The sequence below is a fragment of the Vanessa tameamea genome, chromosome 6, assembly GCF_037043105.1.
Source record: "Vanessa tameamea isolate UH-Manoa-2023 chromosome 6, ilVanTame1 primary haplotype, whole genome shotgun sequence".
NCBI classification, from domain to species: Eukaryota; Metazoa; Arthropoda; class Insecta; order Lepidoptera; family Nymphalidae; genus Vanessa; species Vanessa tameamea.
The window spans coordinates 8308110-8329819 of record NC_087314.1 but is presented as its reverse complement, the minus strand read 5'-3'; the positions used below and the strand labels follow the sequence as shown (position 1 = coordinate 8329819).

At 29.9% G+C, this 21710-nt stretch overlaps 2 protein-coding genes across 14 annotated transcripts in view; one reads left to right on the top strand and one right to left on the bottom strand.

The window, feature by feature from the left end:
* Stacl (Stac-like) overlaps positions 1–932 on the bottom strand; it is a 180589-nt gene extending 179657 nt beyond the window's left edge. For 12 of the 13 annotated variants that reach the window (XM_026629944.2, XM_064215109.1, XM_026629951.2 and 9 more), the window contains exon 1: positions 276–931. The gene's annotated coding sequence lies outside the window, so the exon portion shown is untranslated. Of the gene's footprint in view, positions 1–275 lie in introns of all 13 variants that reach the window. The other variant, XM_064215108.1, reaches the window with a different exon arrangement.
* A 10195-nt stretch (positions 933–11127) lies between these two features.
* Positions 11128–21296, top strand: LOC113393430 (ras-related protein Rab-3). Its single transcript, XM_026630303.2, has 7 exons — positions 11128–11292; positions 11414–11610; positions 13361–13467; positions 13660–13777; positions 15459–15577; positions 18327–18498; positions 18949–21296. The coding sequence occupies exons 3-7, from the start codon at positions 13361–13363 to the stop codon at positions 19093–19095; spliced, it is 663 nt and encodes a 220-aa protein (XP_026486088.2). The 5' UTR covers positions 11128–11292; positions 11414–11610; the 3' UTR covers positions 19096–21296.
* The last annotated feature ends 414 nt before the right edge of the window (positions 21297–21710 follow it).

Below are 21710 nucleotides of genomic sequence, written 5' to 3'. Positions count from 1 at the left end.
AATCTTGGACTGTTAATAAAACTAAATTAACATGATTAAAATTAAAAACAAATATAACAAAACTTAAACCATTCTAACCCGTACATCGATACTATCGTAATATATTTCAAATATATATACAAGGCTTTATTTTGTAATCAAAACTAAAATTATCCTAAATTATAAATAATGTATAAAGTATAAATAATCCTGAATGACAAAAAAAGTGTAAGTATATACGTGACATAAACAGTAAATCCTATAAATATTTTAAAATGTAAAGTAAAATATCTTACCAAATTTATTTTATATGTCGGTAGTAAGTACTAAAACACACAGGGACACTAAAACATTCACTAGACTCTACTTTTAAATATATTTTTATAACTACACAATGTCTTTAAAACACTCGAAAGCACACTATTAATGTTTAATTTTAAACACAGTCTATTCTTTTACTATATTCAAATGTCTTTGGTCAGACTTATTCCTACCGAGAAATACATCAGGATAAAAATAATGTCCAAAACTATTAATATATTCGTGTAAATCTTGTTACAAAGGTGTAAAATTTTAAAGGTTGCGAATAGAAATTTTCAGTCGTTTCTTGTGTATAAATAAGTTTCGATACAAATTTCCGAGATGCATGTTGAAAAAATAACGGCGAAATTAATTAAAATTTGGTACAGACGTTAATCACGAAAATACGAATTTATAAATTGAAAAAAGTTTTGATAGTGAAGTTTAAGAGTCATTTTCTTCCTGAATTATTAATATTTTCGAAACTTAACTCGCGTAATTCGTTCGGTTTTTCTTCGAATGATTAGGTAAGAAATAAAGGCTACGTTTAAGTTTTGTATGTTCGTCTGGTCGATCGTAGCCCATAGAGATGTCGCGTGAGCGCACGTTCGGGCGCGCTGGCCGACGAGCGACGTGGGACTGAATCGAGCCCGCCGACTCGTAGCAACCCTTGCATGCACTCTACCTCACTCGACATGCAAAGTTAGGTATCGTTCAATTTCGATAGGACTATTTCAGTATAATTCATTACAAACTTTGTTTATTTTATCAAAAAAAAAAATTGATTGCTATTGTATTGCACTCAATATCGTATAATATTAGATTGCTTACGTGTTTATAAAAACAAAACGTCATGAATTACTGAATGTATTACTGTACATATGTATTGTTCCTTAAATAAAAATATTGATTTAAATTATTTTTTTATACAGGAGCAATCTGTTACGACTATGTTACGATATCTTTACAAATCTTACTAATATTATAAATTACATATAATTGTGTTTTTCAAATTATAAATTTAATATAATTATAATCATAAAGCCTAAGTATCTTAGTTAATATTTTTAAAACCAGGTCTCTATAAACACACCTTTATTAAAATATTTATGCTTAGTTAAAAAAGGGAAAAAGTAACGCACGGAAAGGACACGATACTTTTAAAATAAAATTATTTAAGCGCATAAAATTGTGTACATTTTTAAGCCATATACATATTGTTATCTTTCAACTGATCAATAATATTATATGTAATATATATGTAATATTTAGAATTCACAAGTCCATTGCAAAGTATTTATATAATTATGTTGTATTATTTGTGTTTAATTTAGTTCACAGATATATACATATATGTATATACTTGATCAATATAAATTAATGGTTCAATTGAATAAAATACAAACAAACTATCACAATAAATTTTATTGTTATTACACGAACAAAGTGTCAATTCTTTACCTCCACGATATTTTATATCAAACTACTATTAAACATGCGAAAGTAGCTTTGTCTATCTATTTGTTAACTTATCGCGACTAATCAACTAAACTTATTATTATTAAAATTGACATATAAGCAACATGAGCCATGGATATTGCCATATAAATTCCGAAATTTTACGTGAAAAATAAATTTGAAGGTAATGGTGTCTCGAGGAACAAGTAGTAAATAATATTCGCCTGGAACCCCATGAGAACGGTAATGTCGTGAGTATTTGAAATTATATACACTTTAAGTGATATCATCAATACGTCACAATATATGTATAAAATACGTATGTATATTTATAAGTCTAATAACAACTGCGTTATATTTGCCTTTTTTTCTAAAAGCAAGAAGTAAAATATAATTAAAAAGAGGTTCATAAATGGAACAAATGTAATAAAAGAATATAAAAAAAATCTCCTATAAAATCTTATTAATGGTCATTGACGAGCAATCAAGCTCTACGAAATATTCTAGCGTTGGTACTAATTTTGCCATCATTTTCACACCACTAATACAGTACCGTACAGATGAAATATGAGATGAATGAATGAAACCGATTTTAAAAATACATAAAAACTCGGGGCAGTATGTAGTAATATTAATGTGATTTTGAAATTTCAAATATATTTATGACTTGTTTACTTTTCTATATTTCAATCTCATGTTATATGTTTAGAGCAAACGGTGCCCTCGTTTATACGACATCCGGTGATTTATGATGGGAAAAGCAATTAATATGAAAAAAATTGTTTTGATTTTATAATGGAACTGTCTATCGTTATGGTTATATAAAATGATATAAAGTCATATATTTTTTTTTACTATAAAGTTTGACATAAATTATATGTAATATTATTTTTATAAATCTTAGTTTTAATACAACAAATTAATAAAACATTTTGTATTATGAAGTGGTCGCAAACGGCTTTAAGTTTTAAAAAGCATCTACCTACTTCTTCTCCGAGCCAGTGGCATACAGAATAAATTACCAGATAATAGTTATTCACATTTATTTTGTGTTCTAAAAGGTTCCTTAAGTGCTAGTAAAAATACGTAGACTATAATAAGTTCTACGCTGAAAAGAATTCAAATAACGTTGTCTTAAAACGAAGTCGGCTTAAAAATTCAAAACACATTAATTCATTAATTTTACCATTTTCTATGTATACCTCTGTAGCTATTGAATATATATGTATACTTAGTATTTTTTTTCAAATATATATATTTATTTATAAAAATAGTCCAAACATAATAATAACCATTGATGTTATTGGTGTCAATGTTTCTGATGATCTCCAATCAAATCAGTCAATTCAAATTCTTTATTCAATATAGGCATTACACTTATTTATTGATTGTCAAGTTAAACACTACCACTGGTTCGGAAAATAAAATAGCCTGAGAAGAACTGGCTCAAGAAATTCAGCCTAACTCAGGTCTATTTTTACTTATAATCCTTATAGGTACTCGAAACTCATCGCAGTACACGAAACGTCAGAACCCGTTATGCGAATTTGACTCTGATAATTATAAAATTTATCGAATGCACGTTTAGAAATGGCGTATCGCAGTAAGTTGACTGTCAATATCCCACAAGTGTGTATCATCATCATCATCATCATCATCAGCCCGCATTCGTCCACTGCTGAACATAGGCCTCTCCAAATGCAAGTGAGTATAGAAGTAAATTATTACAAAATAGCACTGTTAATAAGTAGACTGTGAGTTGTCATTCGACTGTACATACAATTACAAAATAATGTAGCTCTTAAATAAATTGTTGGCAATTTAATTACTGTTCTCAATTTAAATATAGTATTTTTTTTTATTGAATAAATTGATACATGATATAATAGTTAAGTATAATATTTTTCGTGACTCCGTATGTTTGTTATAGCTCATATTGGCTTTATAGATGTGATATCATCTCTTTTCAGAAACGGGTCGTACCTTCTGAGCTTCCTGCAACGTTTAATATGATTATATTACCTTCCAAAATCCATCCCAATTCGAAGTAAAATTTTCTACCATCTTGATTTTACTAGCCTATCTATAAAGTAAACCAAGAAAAATAAACTATGAATTTAATGAAAATAATGTCCTTGAGCTGGACATTGAATAATACTCGAAGAGATAGTTCGATGAAATTTGTCTTAAATACCTTTTTAATCCGCTTCGAAAAAGAAAATAATTCTCATTGCTTCTATTTATATATATTTTATCAATGTTCGGGTTCAGGTAATACTTTTTTGTTTAAGAAATGATTAATTATTCGTTTTGAGTAGAGCACAGCTTAGCACCAGTCCCATCTTTATGTGATTGGTATTGAACATAATCGAGTATTTAATATTATAAAAATAGCCTGAGGAATTCCCACTGCTTGGCCAAGGCCTCCTTTCCCTTGGACGAGAAAGTTTGGAGTTTATACCAACGCGCTGCTCCAATGTGGGTTGGTGAATACACAAGTGGCAGAATTCGTTGAAATTAGAAATATGAAGCTTTCCTCGCGATTTTCCTATACATCATATGAAAATTGCTTGTGGGTGCTTGCCTGGGTTTGATTTCGCAATCATCATTAATATGCGTTCTAATCACTGGGCCACCTCGGCTCATATTATAAAAATATTTTGTATTATTTACTACACGTAAAACCTAGATACTAGCGTGATAAGGTCTAAAGCAATTTCTTACCACAATATTGCGATGGATGCCCACTAAGCCTTGCGAATGTGAAACATTCTTAAGATCGGCCGGTCTAATTACGTACGAGTAGTAAAGCATCGATCACTCGACCAACTTCGGGCAAATGGGGCAACTTACTGTCCAGATAAATTAGACTTGCCAAAACTATTACGGTCTTTTAAAAATAAAACATGTAAAACTATAAGAAAAACACGTAATGTACTTTAAACATTATATTTATTTTAAAAAATGACGACAAAATTTTAACTAGAATTCCATTGGTTATATTTAAAAACGTGACAATTGTAAAAAAATGAGTTGCAAATAATATTTTGTTTGTTATTATTTTCATTGTTAAGTTATTTGTACGAAACTTTATAAATTATTTGAATTTAAAAATAAAACTAAAAAATATTGGACACGAAATAATCTTTTGCTTATTTCTTAAAATTTACTTTGATGAGAATGTAAAATATAAAAACTTTTTGCTCATCTCCCTTTAAAGTTAGACTACGTTTCAAAGGTAAATTGAAAAGTTGAATTGACATTGATACAACAGTGAATAATTTTCTTCATAATATTACGTCCAGACTGTACGAGGTTACACGACAGACTCAATTTACATTCCCTAACTTTGGTAATATTCCGTGTTTTGGAATCAGATAGGAATGCTTGCAGTGACAGATAGCGCGCTATAGTCTCGCGTTTCTAAGTATATACATACGTCTCAGGCACATCACATCACATGACGCGTCATGACGTAAGCTACCGACGACGCACTGTAATTCTAAATCCGTTCTCGCGACATTTCTGAACATGATAACGATATCCATACAAAATATTTAAAGACCGTCATGTGGACGTTTAAAAGACAGAAACTGATGAGCGATCTCAACTTACAAAACTAAATAATTAATACATTAGAGTGTTGAATAGTATACCCTGTTCAAGTTAGCTTGATCTTTTTGACAGACGGGTTAGTGATGAGAAACAGAAAATATAACATATATAACAGTCGATGGAACGATGGAATGCGTAATTCTATTTTTTTAACGTATTTTTCTAAAAAGAGTTATACCAGCTAAAGAGCCACAACCACTAGCCAAAAAGACCCCAACCAAAAGGACCCCCGTTCGTAACAATAACTTAACAATGATGTTTAATAAGGATTTTTGTAATCGATATTTGTAGCCGTTACTGCCTGTTATTCGCGTCCCTACCGTCCGACCGATGTAACATTGTACAAGCGTCTATTATTTTCAGTGTTTCTATTTAAATTTTACTTTGAAGCAATAATATAAAATAGAAAAAGTCTTAAAATTTTCGGATAACGCTTGAATCTTTAGGATTTTTTGTATTATATGTATTTTTTTAAATATTTAATTTTTTATAATTATTATAAAAAATCAGATCAGAAAAATTTACATATTTCAAAAAGATCAAGCTATCTTATACAGGTTTATATAGTGTATTTACTTCCTATTATTATAAAACTACAAAAAGCACCTGGCTATATATATAATATTAATTTAATATCTTGAATACAACTACGTTAGAAAACCAACTACGAGTATGTACGTACATACTCGTAGTTGGTTTTCTAATCCATTCATCCCTCAACCTAAAGTTAATCCTTTAAAATATCGCCGTACTCCTAATCGTACATCGACATTGATTTTTCTTTCTATTTTATTTTTGTTTTAATTAGTTTGCCATTTAAAAGAAGAAGATATCATTTTTTAAACTATTAATAATACAAACACCCTCTACGTAAACATTTATACGTAAGATTGTTAGGTTTTAAATGAAAGGTAGATACACACTGAATTATTTGTGATAAATTAAGCGTCTTTATATCGTCTTTAATATTAACTTCATTTCTTTTACATTTACGAATAAATAAATTTAAAGGTTATGTTTAAATAAATAATAGCTAGTTACGAATACCCAACTAAGCAGGGTTAATAATTATTTTGTAGGGTAATGTATTCGCTCCGATCCCGAATGCTCGAGGTTCCCGAAAAACATTTAAATTTATCCAATGTTAAAATTCAAAGTTATCGTTAAGGACGTTTGTTTGTTAAAGGGCATAAAACTAATGACTTAGATGAAAACAAATATTGGTACTGAAACGCGACAGGTCGCTTTAAATAGAAACAAAAAAAAATGTTGAAAAGAAAAATTAAATAAAGATTGACTTTGTCTTTGATATGAATAAATATTTTAGTTCCGATATTATTATTCTACACAAGCAAGATTATAATATATAGTAAAGAAATATTACACTAAATTTACAAATTACATTATTTCTTTATATAGTATAAAACAAAGTCGCTTTCTCTGTCCCTATGTCCCTTTGTATGCTTAAATCTTTAAAACTACGGAAAGGATTTTGATGCGGTTTTTTTTTAATAGATAGAGTGATTCGAGAGGAAGGTTTTTGTATATAATACATAGACAATATAGTTAAGTAACACTGATAATTTTAAAAGTTTCTAATGTGATGTCGTAAATTTATACATTTTTTGCGCTTACATTGTAAACGCTGGCTGAACCCTACTAGATAGATCAAAATAATGTACTACAGAATTGTACACCTCAAAAATGTCTACAAAAAAGTCCGCGATGGTATGTGTCTATCTATTAGTGATAACCCACAATAACAGTTTTTGTGATTTATTTTTTACCACAAATATTGGCTAATTTTCGAAGCGATTTTAAGCAATATAGCATTAATCCTTATCCAATTAGGTACCTTAAATAAATTGTGCCTTCAATATAGATCAATATGGCTCTTTACAGCAAATGATTTAAATGAATATTTTCGAAGATATTACAGATTTAAAAATTGCGAAACATAGCGGTTGCGGTGGTACCGGCCGGCCGGGGCCACGGGAGCGTGCTATGTCGGAGGCCGCGGTTCTCCCTGTAGCACTGAATTTAGCAGCGATCGGACGCGGTTATTATCGGAGCTCTCTAGCGAGGGAAATAACAATCCATACTTCCATATTTACTAATATTATAAATGCGAAAGTGACTCTGTCTGTCTGTCTCGCTTTCACGCCAAAACTACTGGACCGATTTAAATGAAATTTGGTACACAAATAGTCTAGAGCCTGAGAAAGGACATAGGCTGCTTTTAATTTGGAAAAAAGTGCTGTAAAGGGTTGAAAAGGGGGATGAAAGGTTGTAAGTTGTTGGAAGCATTGTCATGTTTAGATTTTTTAGAACTAGAAGCATAAAACTTATATTTTAGGCTGTACTCTTATAAAATAACATATCATGACACCCACTCAGGAGGGAATTTTGGATATTCTACCCCTAAATGGGTGAAATATGGGTTGAACGTTCGTATGGATTTTTTTAAGTTAGAAACATGAAACTTTATTTTTGGGATACTGATTAAAAAGGAGTAGATACTTATTTAAGTGTTTCTTCATATTGTACCCCTACGGGGATGATATAAGGGTTGAAAGTTTGTATAGAAGTCCGTCATTTTTAAGATAGAAACATGAATCTTTATTTTTGATATAACAAGACATTTCGTATATAGGATAGTCTGGAAGAACGTCATTTTTGAAGTTAGAAGCATAAAACTTTATTTTTGAGCTATTGGTTAAAAATGAGTAGATAAGTATTTAAGCGTTTCTTGATATTTTAGGCCTAAAGGGAAAAATAGATGTTAACATTTCGTATTCAGGTTAGTCTGGAAGTCTGACATTTTGAAGTTAGAAGGTCGAAATTTTATTTTTGGGCTACCGATTAAAAATGAGTTGATTCGCATTTAAGCGTTTCTGGATATTCTACCCTAAGGGCTGAAATACACACCAATGTGGTATACAAAGATGTATTATTTTCAGTTAATTTGTAAATATATTCATATTCTACGCGGGCAAAGCCGCGGGTAACAGCTAGTTAAATTATAATTTAAAGTAACAAGTAAAGTTTAATAATATTATACATATTTTGAATAAGCTTTATATAACAATACTCTTATAACTGAACCGAAATTAGTTTACACTTTTGTAGCGACATCTATTAGAGAGACCCAAAGTTGTAACGTTTACAAATGTATAAAGTATTTTTGTCGCTATATTTTGCTACGTGGTTCGCAATCGTACATATAGATGGCCTCCAGGAACGTAATCAATAAGTAAACAATCTAAAATTTCTTCAACCTTCACCGCTTAATTAATAAAATACCTACTGTATTATTGTCATTGGGATGTTTTTAAGACTGACAATGCAACCATGTCACAATTAAACGGATGACGTAGAGCGCCTATTTGTAGCAAGAACTTTTCATAGTATACTGAGTAACACAATAGTATCAAGTAGTTTTTGTTTCCCTGACATTAATTATATCGATACGTTTATATTAATAATTTATTAAATCAAATACGTAAATTATGATTTTGAATGGGAATGGAAGAAAAATACAGGTTGGACTTTATACACGTCTATCAGTTCATCCATCGACTTGTTGATACCGCCAATCAGAAGTACAATTTTTTGTGTGTTCCAGTACAATTACATTTACAAGGGTAGATCTTAAATCCTGTTGTTGGTGACGGCACAGACGATGAAAAATGTGGTTCATATCACTTTCAATCTCTATATATGTACATGGGTGAATATAAGGATAAACAGAAAATAAAAAAGTGTCCCAAATCAGGATGTGCAAAAGAATTATATATCAATGATTATTTGAAAATGTCTTTTTATGAAAACAAAACACTATTCTTATCTATTATTCTAATCTTTTCCGATGTTTCGAAGCTTACTTTCTTTATTTTTTTTTCCTGAAAGGCCGGCAACGCACCTGCAAGCCTCCCGGTGTTGCAGATGTCCATGGGCGGTGGTAGTCACTTTCCATCAGGTGAGCCTCCTGCTCGTTGGCCACCAATAACATAAAAAAAAAAAAATGTAAATCTTTATATTTTTACAAATAAACAACGTTGCCTGTAGCGGTTAGCTTATATGGCTGCAAATTTTCTCCTAATAATTCTTCGTAACAACTCGTAGTTAACTAGTGTTACACTTCCGTATCTGAAAGAACGCTTGATGGTTTTAATGGTTATTCATCTGTCCTGGCTTTGTTGTCCCATCGGATTATTCGAATGAGGGGAAAAGGATGCACCCATAAACACACATTTGTGCACTGTACATATTATACGCTGGACTTTGATCTGGCCAATTCCACCACCGTGGCAGAAGTTTCGTCAATAGAACATTAAAGTAATACAATTTAGTGAATATTATTAAAGGCTAGATAAAATTGGACTGACTTTGAAATCTAAGATCTTTTAGCCCTGATACAATAATAATAAAATTATTAGCTTTTGTCTTAGATTCTCAACGAGCTTAGATGTTGAGGGTAAAAAGTGGATTCACACAATTTTCTGAATGAAATCAAACAAAATATTTACAATTTATTTTTTTATTTTTAAAATTTTCAATCCTTCCCAGTGACAGAATTGAAGTACGATCTAAATTTATATCGTTATATTTCTTTTTTTGTACTAAGATATGATCTAGTAGGTATTATTTATTTGTAATATTATGAATATATTATCAACCACTCTTCAATAATATTACGCTACTTCCCTTGTGTTGCGTGAGCTATCGCTCAACGTCATATATTGTGTCTAGTGATTGGAAATTGGAGCGCAATTTTCTTCGCTTTAAGTAATCAGTCTTTTACCAAAACGCAAGAAAAAAATCTATAAATAATACTGTAACTCTATATAAAATGTATATAAACATATATAGAATGAATTAAAAATATTCTGATATAATTTAGGACTAATATCATAATAATAAAAAGACATTTTTGGCTTAAATCGTATAACTTCAGTCAATTGAAATTTCTGTTACTTTTGGTTATCTAAAAAGTTAAAAAAATGCTCATCTCTAAAAGTATCGTAATGTCATATTTGTTTATTTATGTAGAAATTATTTTTAAAATAATATCGGATTTTCTAATATTAATAAAAAGTTATTATAAAAATTAGCAAACTTCAATGTTTAACTTACGAAAAAAACAATTAAGTATCAGAATATACACTCTATTGGAGTGCATTTATTTATTTTTGAATAAAGGCAAATAATACGTTGTCAGTTTAAAGAAAATCTGTTCCTCTGTAATTGGGTCAAGAGGAGGTCAAGGTTTTCATTTGAGGCTTCACAATGAAGTGCTTGTGTTGAATGTACTCATATACTCAGTCTTTCTTCGTGTGTACAAGAATTATAACAAAGATGAAGAAAACAAAAACAAAATAGTGTTTATGTCCTCCAATGTCTCACGATGCGAAGTTTTCTACATTTGAAAAGCTTTAGTATGTTTTAAAAGATTGATGACGAAATCTCCGAGTCGAATCATCTGGGAATTTCATTCGCTTTATAAATCTTTCTTTACGAAGTATCTTTGTCACAGAGAGAATAGTAAAACTGTTTATAATAGTAAATATACAATTTTGTATTATTTCGATTAAATTAAATGACATTAATTAATTATACAATTAAATTATATTTGTAAATCCTAAATCATATTAGAACAGAAATATGTTTTTAGTCTTCCGGATTTGTCGACTTAAAGGATGAATTTGTTTGGGCGAAATTTGACAGGCTGCTCTAGAAGGATGCGCGCGCAACAGGCCGCCATCTTGAATTTGCTTCCCACTCCCTTGCCACAGTAAGAAGCTAGCAGGACGGAGGTAACAGCTGTGAGCGCGAAACACTGCTATACCCTGATTGGATTTAACAAAAGAATCGAATATTTATAGCCAGACGCACATCATAATACACTGAATAGTTTTACAAGAATCAAATTCAGCAAGCGTAAGTGTATTGAACATCAGTTGCAAAGAATTCAAATTATCGATTTTTCTATATATTGAACCAACCGATATTATTCTGTTAAACTAGTTTTCCATTCGACTAATAAATAAAATATTTTTAGAGTGGTTTACACATCGTGAAGTTTCTAAGTAGAAGAAATCAATAATCGTGTTAAACGCTGGCATCCGTTCCCGTTGCGTTATGCGAATGTAAAAGGGACAGAGACAGCTTGCTATAGTCATATTGCTGAAAGTCGCCTAAGCGATAAAATATAAATATTGACGTCCCCTTGTCGATTGACTACAGGAGCTAATAAAGGTACGTAAGTATTTACTATTTTACTACTTTTATGACGCATATAAGACCTAAGTCCTATCCACAGCGAATAATATTTTCGTGGAAATGGCTATGAATTGTATTTGGATTTTCTGTTCAATTGTAAAGTTGTACTCTACTTTTTTTAAATAACAAAAAATTTAGAAAATTTATTAAGAAAGATGAACGTTCTAAAAAATCACATTATATGTCAAGCATGCTATAAATTAGCATAGCCATTACTTGAATCAATAACTGTTTCAAAAGAGGTTTTAATACATATTAAAATAAAATAAAAATACACAGGAAAATTTGCACTCAAAAACAAAATTTCACAACGGGGATAAAATATGTAGGGTAACAAGGCGATGTCGGCGTTGAATTTTGTTAAAGTCGAGAGCAAACCTCGCCTACGTGGCGTGTATTTCGGCTCGGGTGCATAATCGCTGATATAACAAGGGATTACGATATGAATATTTTATACTTACGAGTACGTTAGAGAAATTATTCGTTTTAATATGTCATTTTTCTTTGTATTGAATACTAATTATATTTTTAAACTAATACAGAAACAGTGTAACATGCGGCTTATTTCTATATTTTATTTGAGGAAATTACATTTCACCAAAGAAGCCGCAAAATAAGAAACAGGGTTCATTTCTTTTGTATTCGTTTGTAATATTCTCGGAATGGAAAATGTTTTTCAAATTAGATTTCTTTGTTTTCTGCTTTAGCTGATTGTTAGGTTTATTTAGTTAATCGAAAATAAACGGCTTACGGTTCTAGAGGTGAAGGGAAAAGACTCATAAAAAATTCATAGATAATACGCCATACCGTCTTCAAACAAATTAGCTAGCCTTTTCACGTTCGTTTGCTTTTAAATAAAAAAAATATATTTAGTCTAAAGCGTATCTATATTTTTATAGGTTTTATTAAAAAAATAATTAATTAAATGGTGGTCACCCATTGGCTACTATTATGCTAACGCTAGCGGTTGCGGTTTCAATTTCACAAATATTTGCTGTGTTTTAAGCTACGTATTTTCGTGTTTTATTTCCGTACATATAATACAGATTGTCGTAAAGAGATCTTAATTAGACACTCACTTGTTATCAAAACCCGAATGAAATAATAATATAATATGCTATTACTCGTATATTATAGCGCAGATATTTTTTATTCTAATAGTAAATAAATAATAAATTCACTTGTTACATTTAAATTAAATATAACTCTTATTTCCAGCGTTAAATATAGTTTATATGAAACGAATTATTAATTTGTATATTATTTTATCCAAAGTGTTCAAATGCGTGGGATTTGTCACATAAGCATTGTCAAACTTCTTTCATTTAGTTAATCAATCAGAATAATTCATGAGTCGATAAGCGAAAATATCCCCTACATAAATTAAAATAAATACCCTTTTGCGATATACCGTTAAAAAGATAAGGCAAATCAAACTGTTACATATTGTAGACATATTAGCCTCTAATACTGTGGTGTAGAGTGTAATTTCCTTTATACGAACTTTCAACATTTAACGCATTATTGTACTGCTTGTTTCTATGACAAACGCAGTACTCTAACACGCTGCGCTTGGTGATAACAGTTCTGCGTTACTTTTTGGCGTATTAACATGAATAGAACAAATATTTCCAACGGCAATGTTAATGAAAATGGCGAGGTATCTTCAGTTAATGTTTCGGAAGTGATGAAAGTGAACAGAAATTAAATTAGTATATCTTTGTAGATGGGTGGCGGCGGAGATATGAAATGGCAGAAGGATGCTGCGGACCAAAATTTCGATTACATGTTCAAATTGCTCATCATAGGAAACAGTTCCGTGGGAAAGACCAGGTACACATTCGTTTAATTTAAAATAAAATAAAAATGATTTTTTTTTTATTGTTTGAAATATATTAAATTTAATTAATTCATATTGAATATTATATCGTTCAAATTGAAAATCCTTTAACATAAAAATGCTTCTCTATTTCTATGGAAATGTTAAAAAATGTATTGTGTTTTAAGATGTATTCACGTTTTCAGTTTTCTGTTTCGGTACGCTGATGACTCCTTCACTTCAGCTTTCGTGTCGACCGTAGGGATTGACTTCAAGGTCAAAACGGTCTTCCGTCATGACAAACGAGTTAAACTTCAGATATGGGTAAGTCTCACTCACGATTTAAATGTCAATTTTCACAAATCACATTTCAGTCACATAATAGTAATTACCAACTTTCTATTTTCGACTTACGTGTTCGACCATTTCAGTTCATAAAACGAAATTTCAAACAACTTACAAAAAAAACAAGAGGGTCAGGGAATAAAATCAAAGGGCTGAGAGGCTCAGTTCTATTAGTTTTATATGTCAAAAATAACTCATCTGGCGCAAAAAGGCAGCTGGGCAGCACAAGCTTGCAGTTTTCTTCTTAATTACGTAATTTACGACCTGTCACTGTACAGACCATAATGAATTTATATTTACTAATACGAATCTTGCAGCTCATATCAATTATATTACATTATAAATATTAAACGTAAACATTATTTTTTAAATTTTTGCTTTTAAGTGACAACACTTTTACATAATAAGTAATTGCAATATAAAGTTTACGCTGTTTTATTGAATAAATAAAATTTACTAGAATTATTACTCAATCTACTCGTATTTTGAATTGTCATATAAAAACCAACAAATTATAACATGATTAGGTATATCGTCAATGTTACTTTTAACGTTTTCGTACTTTATCATATTGAATGAAGCAATTTTGAAACCTGACCAATTCTACTGAATTATAACGGTTCCGATTGCATTCCTCACAAAAATAAACCTCGGATGAATCGTAACGAGGAATAATTCTGCTAATTTATAACGGCTATAATTTGTTCTCTATTATAATTTGATCCAATTTCGACCGAACCGCAACTGGATTGTTTTGTTAGTAGATTAGAAAACGTTTAAGCTGCAACTATTACGTTTCGCCTTGTGAATGAGTGTCAATTTACTAGCAGAATTGGTCCCCTGGAGAATTCATTTTTACCAATAAATGGCAGATCTCGCGGCTACGTGAAATTCAATTTGTGACTATAATAGTGTGTACATAGATATTGAACTTCTGTATAAGCTAACTTTCTATTGGCGGAAAAGTCTGAAATTACTGAATCGATTGGAATAGAAAAGTATTCAGTAATTTCAGAGTAATCGACAAACAAATCTTTCCTCTTTATTACATTTATATTGATAGAATCATTACATTTATTGTTATTATTACATTGACCGTAGTAAAATAACTTTCGTTAACGATGGAATGAAGTACGACTTACCTACTTTTTAAAGTGGTTAATATTTCAGTTTGAAACAAAATAGATTTTTATATGCCTTTTCATTGTAGCAATTCATCAATCAGTTTCGTAGGAATTCATGAAAAAAAAATGTTAAAAAGGAAAGCAAATTTAGAAGATACATTTTGTAATTTCTTGATTTTGTGCAAGCCCGCTGGTAGATAGAGGTAGATACCACCCACTCATCATATACTCTACCGCTAAACAGCAATACTTATTATTGTTGTGTTTCGGTTTGTGAGTGAGTGTAACTACAGGCACAAGGGATATCTCAGCTGCCAAGGTCGGTGGCGCATTGGCGATGTAAGAAATGGTTAATATTTCTTACATGGTTAATGTCTATGGGCAGTGGTGACCATATACCATCAGGTACCATTTGCCCGTCCGCATATATCATAAAATTATGCACTTTTACTTAGATATCTAATATAAGCATTAATAAAATATCATAGAATACTATGCTACGTTTATCTTATTTTATATAAAATTTATAATTTCAGGACACCGCAGGACAAGAACGTTACCGTACTATCACCACGGCGTATTACAGGGGAGCGATGGGCTTCATTCTAATGTATGATATTACTAACGAAGAAAGCTTCAATAGCGTTCAAGATTGGTAAGTCCATAGGTGATCTGTATTATTTGAACGTGATGTAGTCGAGTCAAAATCTAAACACTCACAAAGTACAACAGTAACTGTTCGTGGGTCGAAAATTTTCACGAGTTTCTTTGAATATAACATTGCGAGTCTGTAAAAGTAGATTGGTGGACTATTTATATTTAATTTTTACATTATATATTAACATAAAAATGAAAAATATAATTTTGCACCAGTCAGTAGATTACCACGAACAGTTTTATGTTTGAGGAATATTCGTTAATACAAAATGAATAAATGTACCATTTTAACGGTTAGCAAATAATTGTTATTTTTACGAACTGAAAAATGTATTCGGTCAACCATAATGGCAAGTTGGTAAGTAATTTATGGTAAACAGTTAATGTCACACTGGACTGCTTTAAATTATTTTGGTGTGCAAATTAAATAAAGAAGCTGCTGCATTAAGCGAAACACATTTAAATTTTAGTAAGCAATCAGCTTTTAATACTAAAATTTTATTTTATTCAACATATAGATTACTGTCAAAGACATTAATAAAACCAACACTATTCATTTTTTAAAACAAACGTAATCGAAAAAGTATATTGATAGCCAAGCTTTCTCTACAGTTCAATTATAAAATCTTGCTTTTCGCACGTGACATTGGCAAAATAATCTGTGCCCCCTCGGCACAAAAAAAAGTCAAAATTAAAAAAAAAAAATCTTGCTGATTAAGTAATTATGTCACAGTTTCACTGTTTATTAAGCAGATAGATGATAAAACAAGTGAACTGTTACTGGTTACCTTTATGACAGTTTACAACAGAAAATGGGTTGCATTGGTTCTGCTCCTGATTTTTATTCATTGCAAACACAATCATTGGAACCCGCCTTAATGATATAATAGCTTCATTATGTTGCGAATAAATTTTAGCAACGGTCAACCATACAATTACTTCATAATAAAAGATAAAACTACAAGTTCTAAATAAACGCACGGTGTTCTTTGATAAAAATGAAATAACGATTAAGTTCAGAGCATAGCTTTCTATTATTGGTAGATAATGTTGTTAAAATTAATTATTATTTTCGTTATTATTTTCGTTATGGGCAAAAGGTTTCCAGGCGAAGCTCAATAAAGACTTGATATCTATTGTTTGAAATACGCGTATATTAATTAATGTTTTTTATCTGGCGTTTCAGTGATATATACATTTCAAACAACATAGTATGTACGCACTAAACGTATTCATTTCAAGCGATTTCAATAAATACTGTAAGGATCTAATAGTCAAACGAGGAATCTAGATAGCTCAGAGGATAAGATGTTGTTGTTATATATATTTATTATATAATAAGTTGTTATATTTAGGCTGAGAGATTCCAGTTATTTTCTGTAAGAAAAATATGTGAATGACAGTTCATATAAATTTTGATTAATCGTATACACGTTATGTAATGAGCTTTATCGATATTTACGGAGTGTAAGTTACAATAAATATTACAAAACGCTCCGTCGCATGACTTTCTAAATAAAAATACGTTTTCTCTAATACAAATAGAATTACATAATATAATTCGTCGATCTAGTCTGGTCTACTTGGCAAGGATATCCTGTTACGCAGAAATAGGTCACTCTGGCTAGCCGTCTGGAAACATCTTTACCATACATTTGTATTATTTCTTTTAAAACAAATTGATGTTTAAATATGACGAATAGATGTTTTGCGTTTTACCAAGATGATTAGAATAGCCGATGATTAAAAAATTGCGATTTTCATGTATTAAGGAATAAGAACATCAGAAAGGTGTCTGTGTGTATCGTATAATTTATTTTTAAAAAAGGTACATCTACAGTATTATTATAAATGTGAAAGTAACTCTGTCTACCTCTTCACGCTAAAACCGCTGAAACAACTTAGAATTAATTTGACGTGGAGATAGATTGAGTCCTTGGGAAAGACATGTCTACTTGGCTACTTTTTTTTAATTCATCCCTCGAGGTGTAAAATGGGGGTGACGGTTTATGTGCTATGGGTAAAATTTTATAAATTTCGAGCGAATAAAGCCGTAGGTTGAGCTAGCCGTTTACAAATATAGTGGAATAACCTTCATCGACTCGTATAAGGACAAACCTCTTTTTTTAGAGAATGTGTATATCTTATAGAGGAAAATGGAGTTTTTAAATTAATCTGATTTAAAAAAGGAGTTTTTAACTACTGAGTTTCGTGGGATTAATTGTCACTGGATATTTTAGCTGATTAGGAATCACCGGAACGCTCTAATGATTAATATTAATATTATTAATAGATGAGATTTCAATTTAAGTTTCAATGTTACTTTGGATCTTTATCTTTAATTTTTTGGTGTAAAATGAAGCATATTCTGTTGTATTTTTTAATTGGTATAACAGTCCAAAAATGGATATTGTTTAGGAATTCGTATATCGGAAATAATTCTTCAAGCTTTACTGATCTTTTACTAATAGTACTTCTTGCTGCAACACAAGTATAATGTGTAATTCATTCGTATCTGTTTTATTATAATTGACTATAAAATCTCTTCAATAAGCAATTCTCGGCAACAACTATTCGTCTATAACTATGAATGGCCAATATTTAGTTACCATACAACAGTACCTACTGCGAGTGAGCCAGTGTAGCTACAAGTATATAAAAAATTGGAAATAAAGTTTTGTTTTTAAGAATATTATCACATGCAAATTATCCGAATACGATTTTTAAATCAAAGTTAAATTTAATAGGGTGACACAGATAAAGACATATTCGTGGGACAATGCGCAAGTTATCCTGGTGGGAAATAAATGTGATATGGAAGAAGAGAGGGTTGTCAGTCAAGAACGTGGACGGCAGCTGGCTGAGCAGTTGGGCGTCGAGTTCTATGAGACCAGTGCTAAAGAGAATATTAACGTTAAGGTAACACACATCATTTAATAGTAAATTAATATATTTATTTATTGTTATTGTACCGTCGTTACATCTGATTTTCCATAACACAAGTGCTTTAGCTACTTAAATTGGGATCAGAGTAATGTATGTGATGTTGTCCAATATTTATTTTATTTTTTTATTTATTTTAACACTCAAAACACCACTGGTGGTAATTCAGCACCTCACTGGGTGTAGCCGTTACCTGTAACACATTTACATTCACATGAGTTACCTTACCGCAAATAATAAATTATTATTCATGATGAAGGAATTAGTTTTTAATGATTTTTTTTTTTTATTTTCTACATAAAATTCTAGACAATATAAATAAGTTCTAAATGATATTGAAAATCGACATAATTTTACACATTTTACACAAACAGAAAAAAACCAATTAAATGTTAAATTATAAAATGTTTTACTTAATTATTATAGGCGGTGTTCGAACGACTGGTTGATATAATCTGCGACAAAATGTCGGAGAGTCTGGACTCGGAGCCCGCGATGCTAGCAGGTGGCGCTCGCGGACAACGTCTCACAGAACAACCGCAAGGCAACAATAATCCTGCTTGTAATTGTTAATAGAACAAATTTCAACCTGACATACATAACCTTGGACATACTGGAATTGAATTCTTAAGACCGTCCATGAGGTCTTAACAATTCTTCAGGAATTCTCAATCTAGCATCTATTACTTTGTATACACTTGACTACCAACAGCACTTTATTGAATAAAGATCCAGAATCGAAAATGGGTTGTCAAGGAACTATTTTTGGTAAATGTGTTCGTTTATTAAAGTATTAAAAGAGTTCCTCAAAATGTCCGCCAAGATCTTATTTCTTTCTTATATATTTCGCAATTATTCATCTTAAAATTGCAGAAGAACATTCTGCAGTTTCAAAATTATTTCTTATAGATTTTAATCATAATTATTACTTTTAAATTAGAAAGTAAATCTATTTGAATATATTGTTAAAATTGATTAACAATATGAAATGTTTATGTATTAGTATTATTAATTTAGGTATTAGGTAGTATTTATTGCGAGCTGGAGTAGGGATCTGATACTACTATAGAATATAAAAATCTTTTTGAAACGCTTTTAAAATGTTGCGTCTACTTAATTTTAATTTGTATTTAATTTAAGTGATTTACCTTTTTAATATTTTAAGTATTACAACGATTTGTAGTAGTAAGATTATTTTTAAGTTATGCTAAATAATAGTTTGCGCGGTAAGCTTTATGCTTAATATTTTTGAAGAGTATCAAATAGACTTGTGGATTTTGGACCAAAGTCATTTTTTTCAGCTTATTTACAAATACATTGAAAATATTTTCATCAAAGCGCAAAATATTTTTAGACATGATTTAAAAACTTGACATTTCAGGTGATTTTGTGATAATTCCATTTTAATTTATAAATTATAATAATTTCTTTGTTTTCTGTATATTTATATTAAATGCGTTATTTCATCTATAATAGTTTAAGAGCTTAAAATAAATGTTTTCACATATTTTTTGTGTATTTGTAAATGCACAAAACTATAAATGAAAAATTATTGTTAGTACATATGATGAATGTATGCCCTGGCTCTATGTGAAGATAAATTTCGTTGCTTCGTGTTAGATGTCAAAATTTAGCAAATGTGAAATTATAATAATAAAATAAAAAAAAATGTAATTTAGAAGTTATTTATGTAATAATAATCCTCAGTGTGTTTTTAAAATCCATATTAAGATGAAAAGCTTTTTAAACGATCTTGGCCTGGCGTATAAACAGACAGATTTTTTGTCTATATATTGCTATCTGTAATAGTGATTGTAAATATGTTTTATCAGTGTATAAAGAAACTGTATAGTATTATATCTACTTACTATAACGTCGGTTTGTATTCTTGTTAACTACTATGCTATGAAATTAATGTAACGATAGGTGTTCATTCGATCGCAATCGTTTGATCAAGAAACATATGGTATATCTGTCATTGATTACTTAACTGCTACGTCATTAAATCATTATAAAACTTATATAAACGTATTATCTAGAATTCAATGTGTATCTATCATGTTGATGTATCGTTAGACTTATTGTGTAGAAGACATAGACAATACAATTTATATATCAAATTATGTTGATACTGAGCACATTATTTTTTAGACTAAGTATCGTATTAGTTGTTTATCTTTCGTCTATGATCGTCTCTGGACTATATACGTATTGTTCAAGGTATCTTGGATCGTACAGATCTGTTTAATTTAAATGTATTTTAAAAATAAAAAAGTAACTATTTATGAAAAAAAATTAATATACCACAGATTAAATGATACAGATTAAAATTTTTACTGAAAACAATTATATGATACAAAATTAACTTACGAAATATTCGTTGCCTTTTTTTAATCTGTTATAAAAAAGTTAACAATGACATCATTCAAATTTGTCTCTATATTTTGCAACCAGATCTAAAATTATATTTTAAACTATACGAGTCAATTGGGCGTTTATTACCTTTTACACATTTCAAAATAAAATATATTTGGGGAAAGAAGTAAATTGTAAGGAAAGGATATCGGATAAAGTGTTGGAATTAGTATATTTAATGTGTGGAGTCTTAGCAGGGCATGAAATGGCATATCGTAGTGAACGGCTTTAGTAATTACTTTACTATGTTGAACTAAGTTATTTGTGAGACAAAACAGACCGAATATTGTTTAAAAACGAAAAAGTAACACAGAAATTTATAAAATTATTGAAGAAGTAAAACTATGAAATTTAATTGTGTAATTTTAACGTAAATGAATATATACAATGTTTATTAAAATTATTAAAAAAATATATTTTATCAACTTAAAACTAAAACCTTTTTTATTTTCTTAAATAGTATATTTTTTAAATAATATAAACTGTTTTGTCTCTGTTATTCACTGTATTTTAAATTAGATGTTTAAAATAATCTGTTAAAATGTTCTCAATGTGAACCGGCTATTCAATTTATTTAATAATAATTCGTTAAAATTGTTTATGATTAAATGCTTTGTCTTACTGGATGCAGAAATATTAATCGTTTAGGTGTATTACTAAATGTATGTTATTATATTTGTTGTGCGTTAATAAAGGAATTATTTAAAATATAAACGGTGTAAAAAATTTACGGTCACAACATATATTCATTTGTTTTATTTTTACTTGTGTAT

Excerpts from the sequence above, each read along its gene's own strand:
- LOC113393430 (XM_026630303.2), top strand. The coding sequence starts at position 13,361 with ATGGGTGGCGGCGGAGATATGAAATGGCAGAAGGATGCTGCGGACCAA. Across the intron at positions 13,468-13,659 it reads AGTTCCGTGGGAAAGACCAG|TTTTCTGTTTCGGTACGCTG; the intron begins GTACACATTCGT and ends TCACGTTTTCAG. Across the intron at positions 18,499-18,948 it reads AAGAGAATATTAACGTTAAG|GCGGTGTTCGAACGACTGGT; the intron begins GTAACACACATC and ends TAATTATTATAG.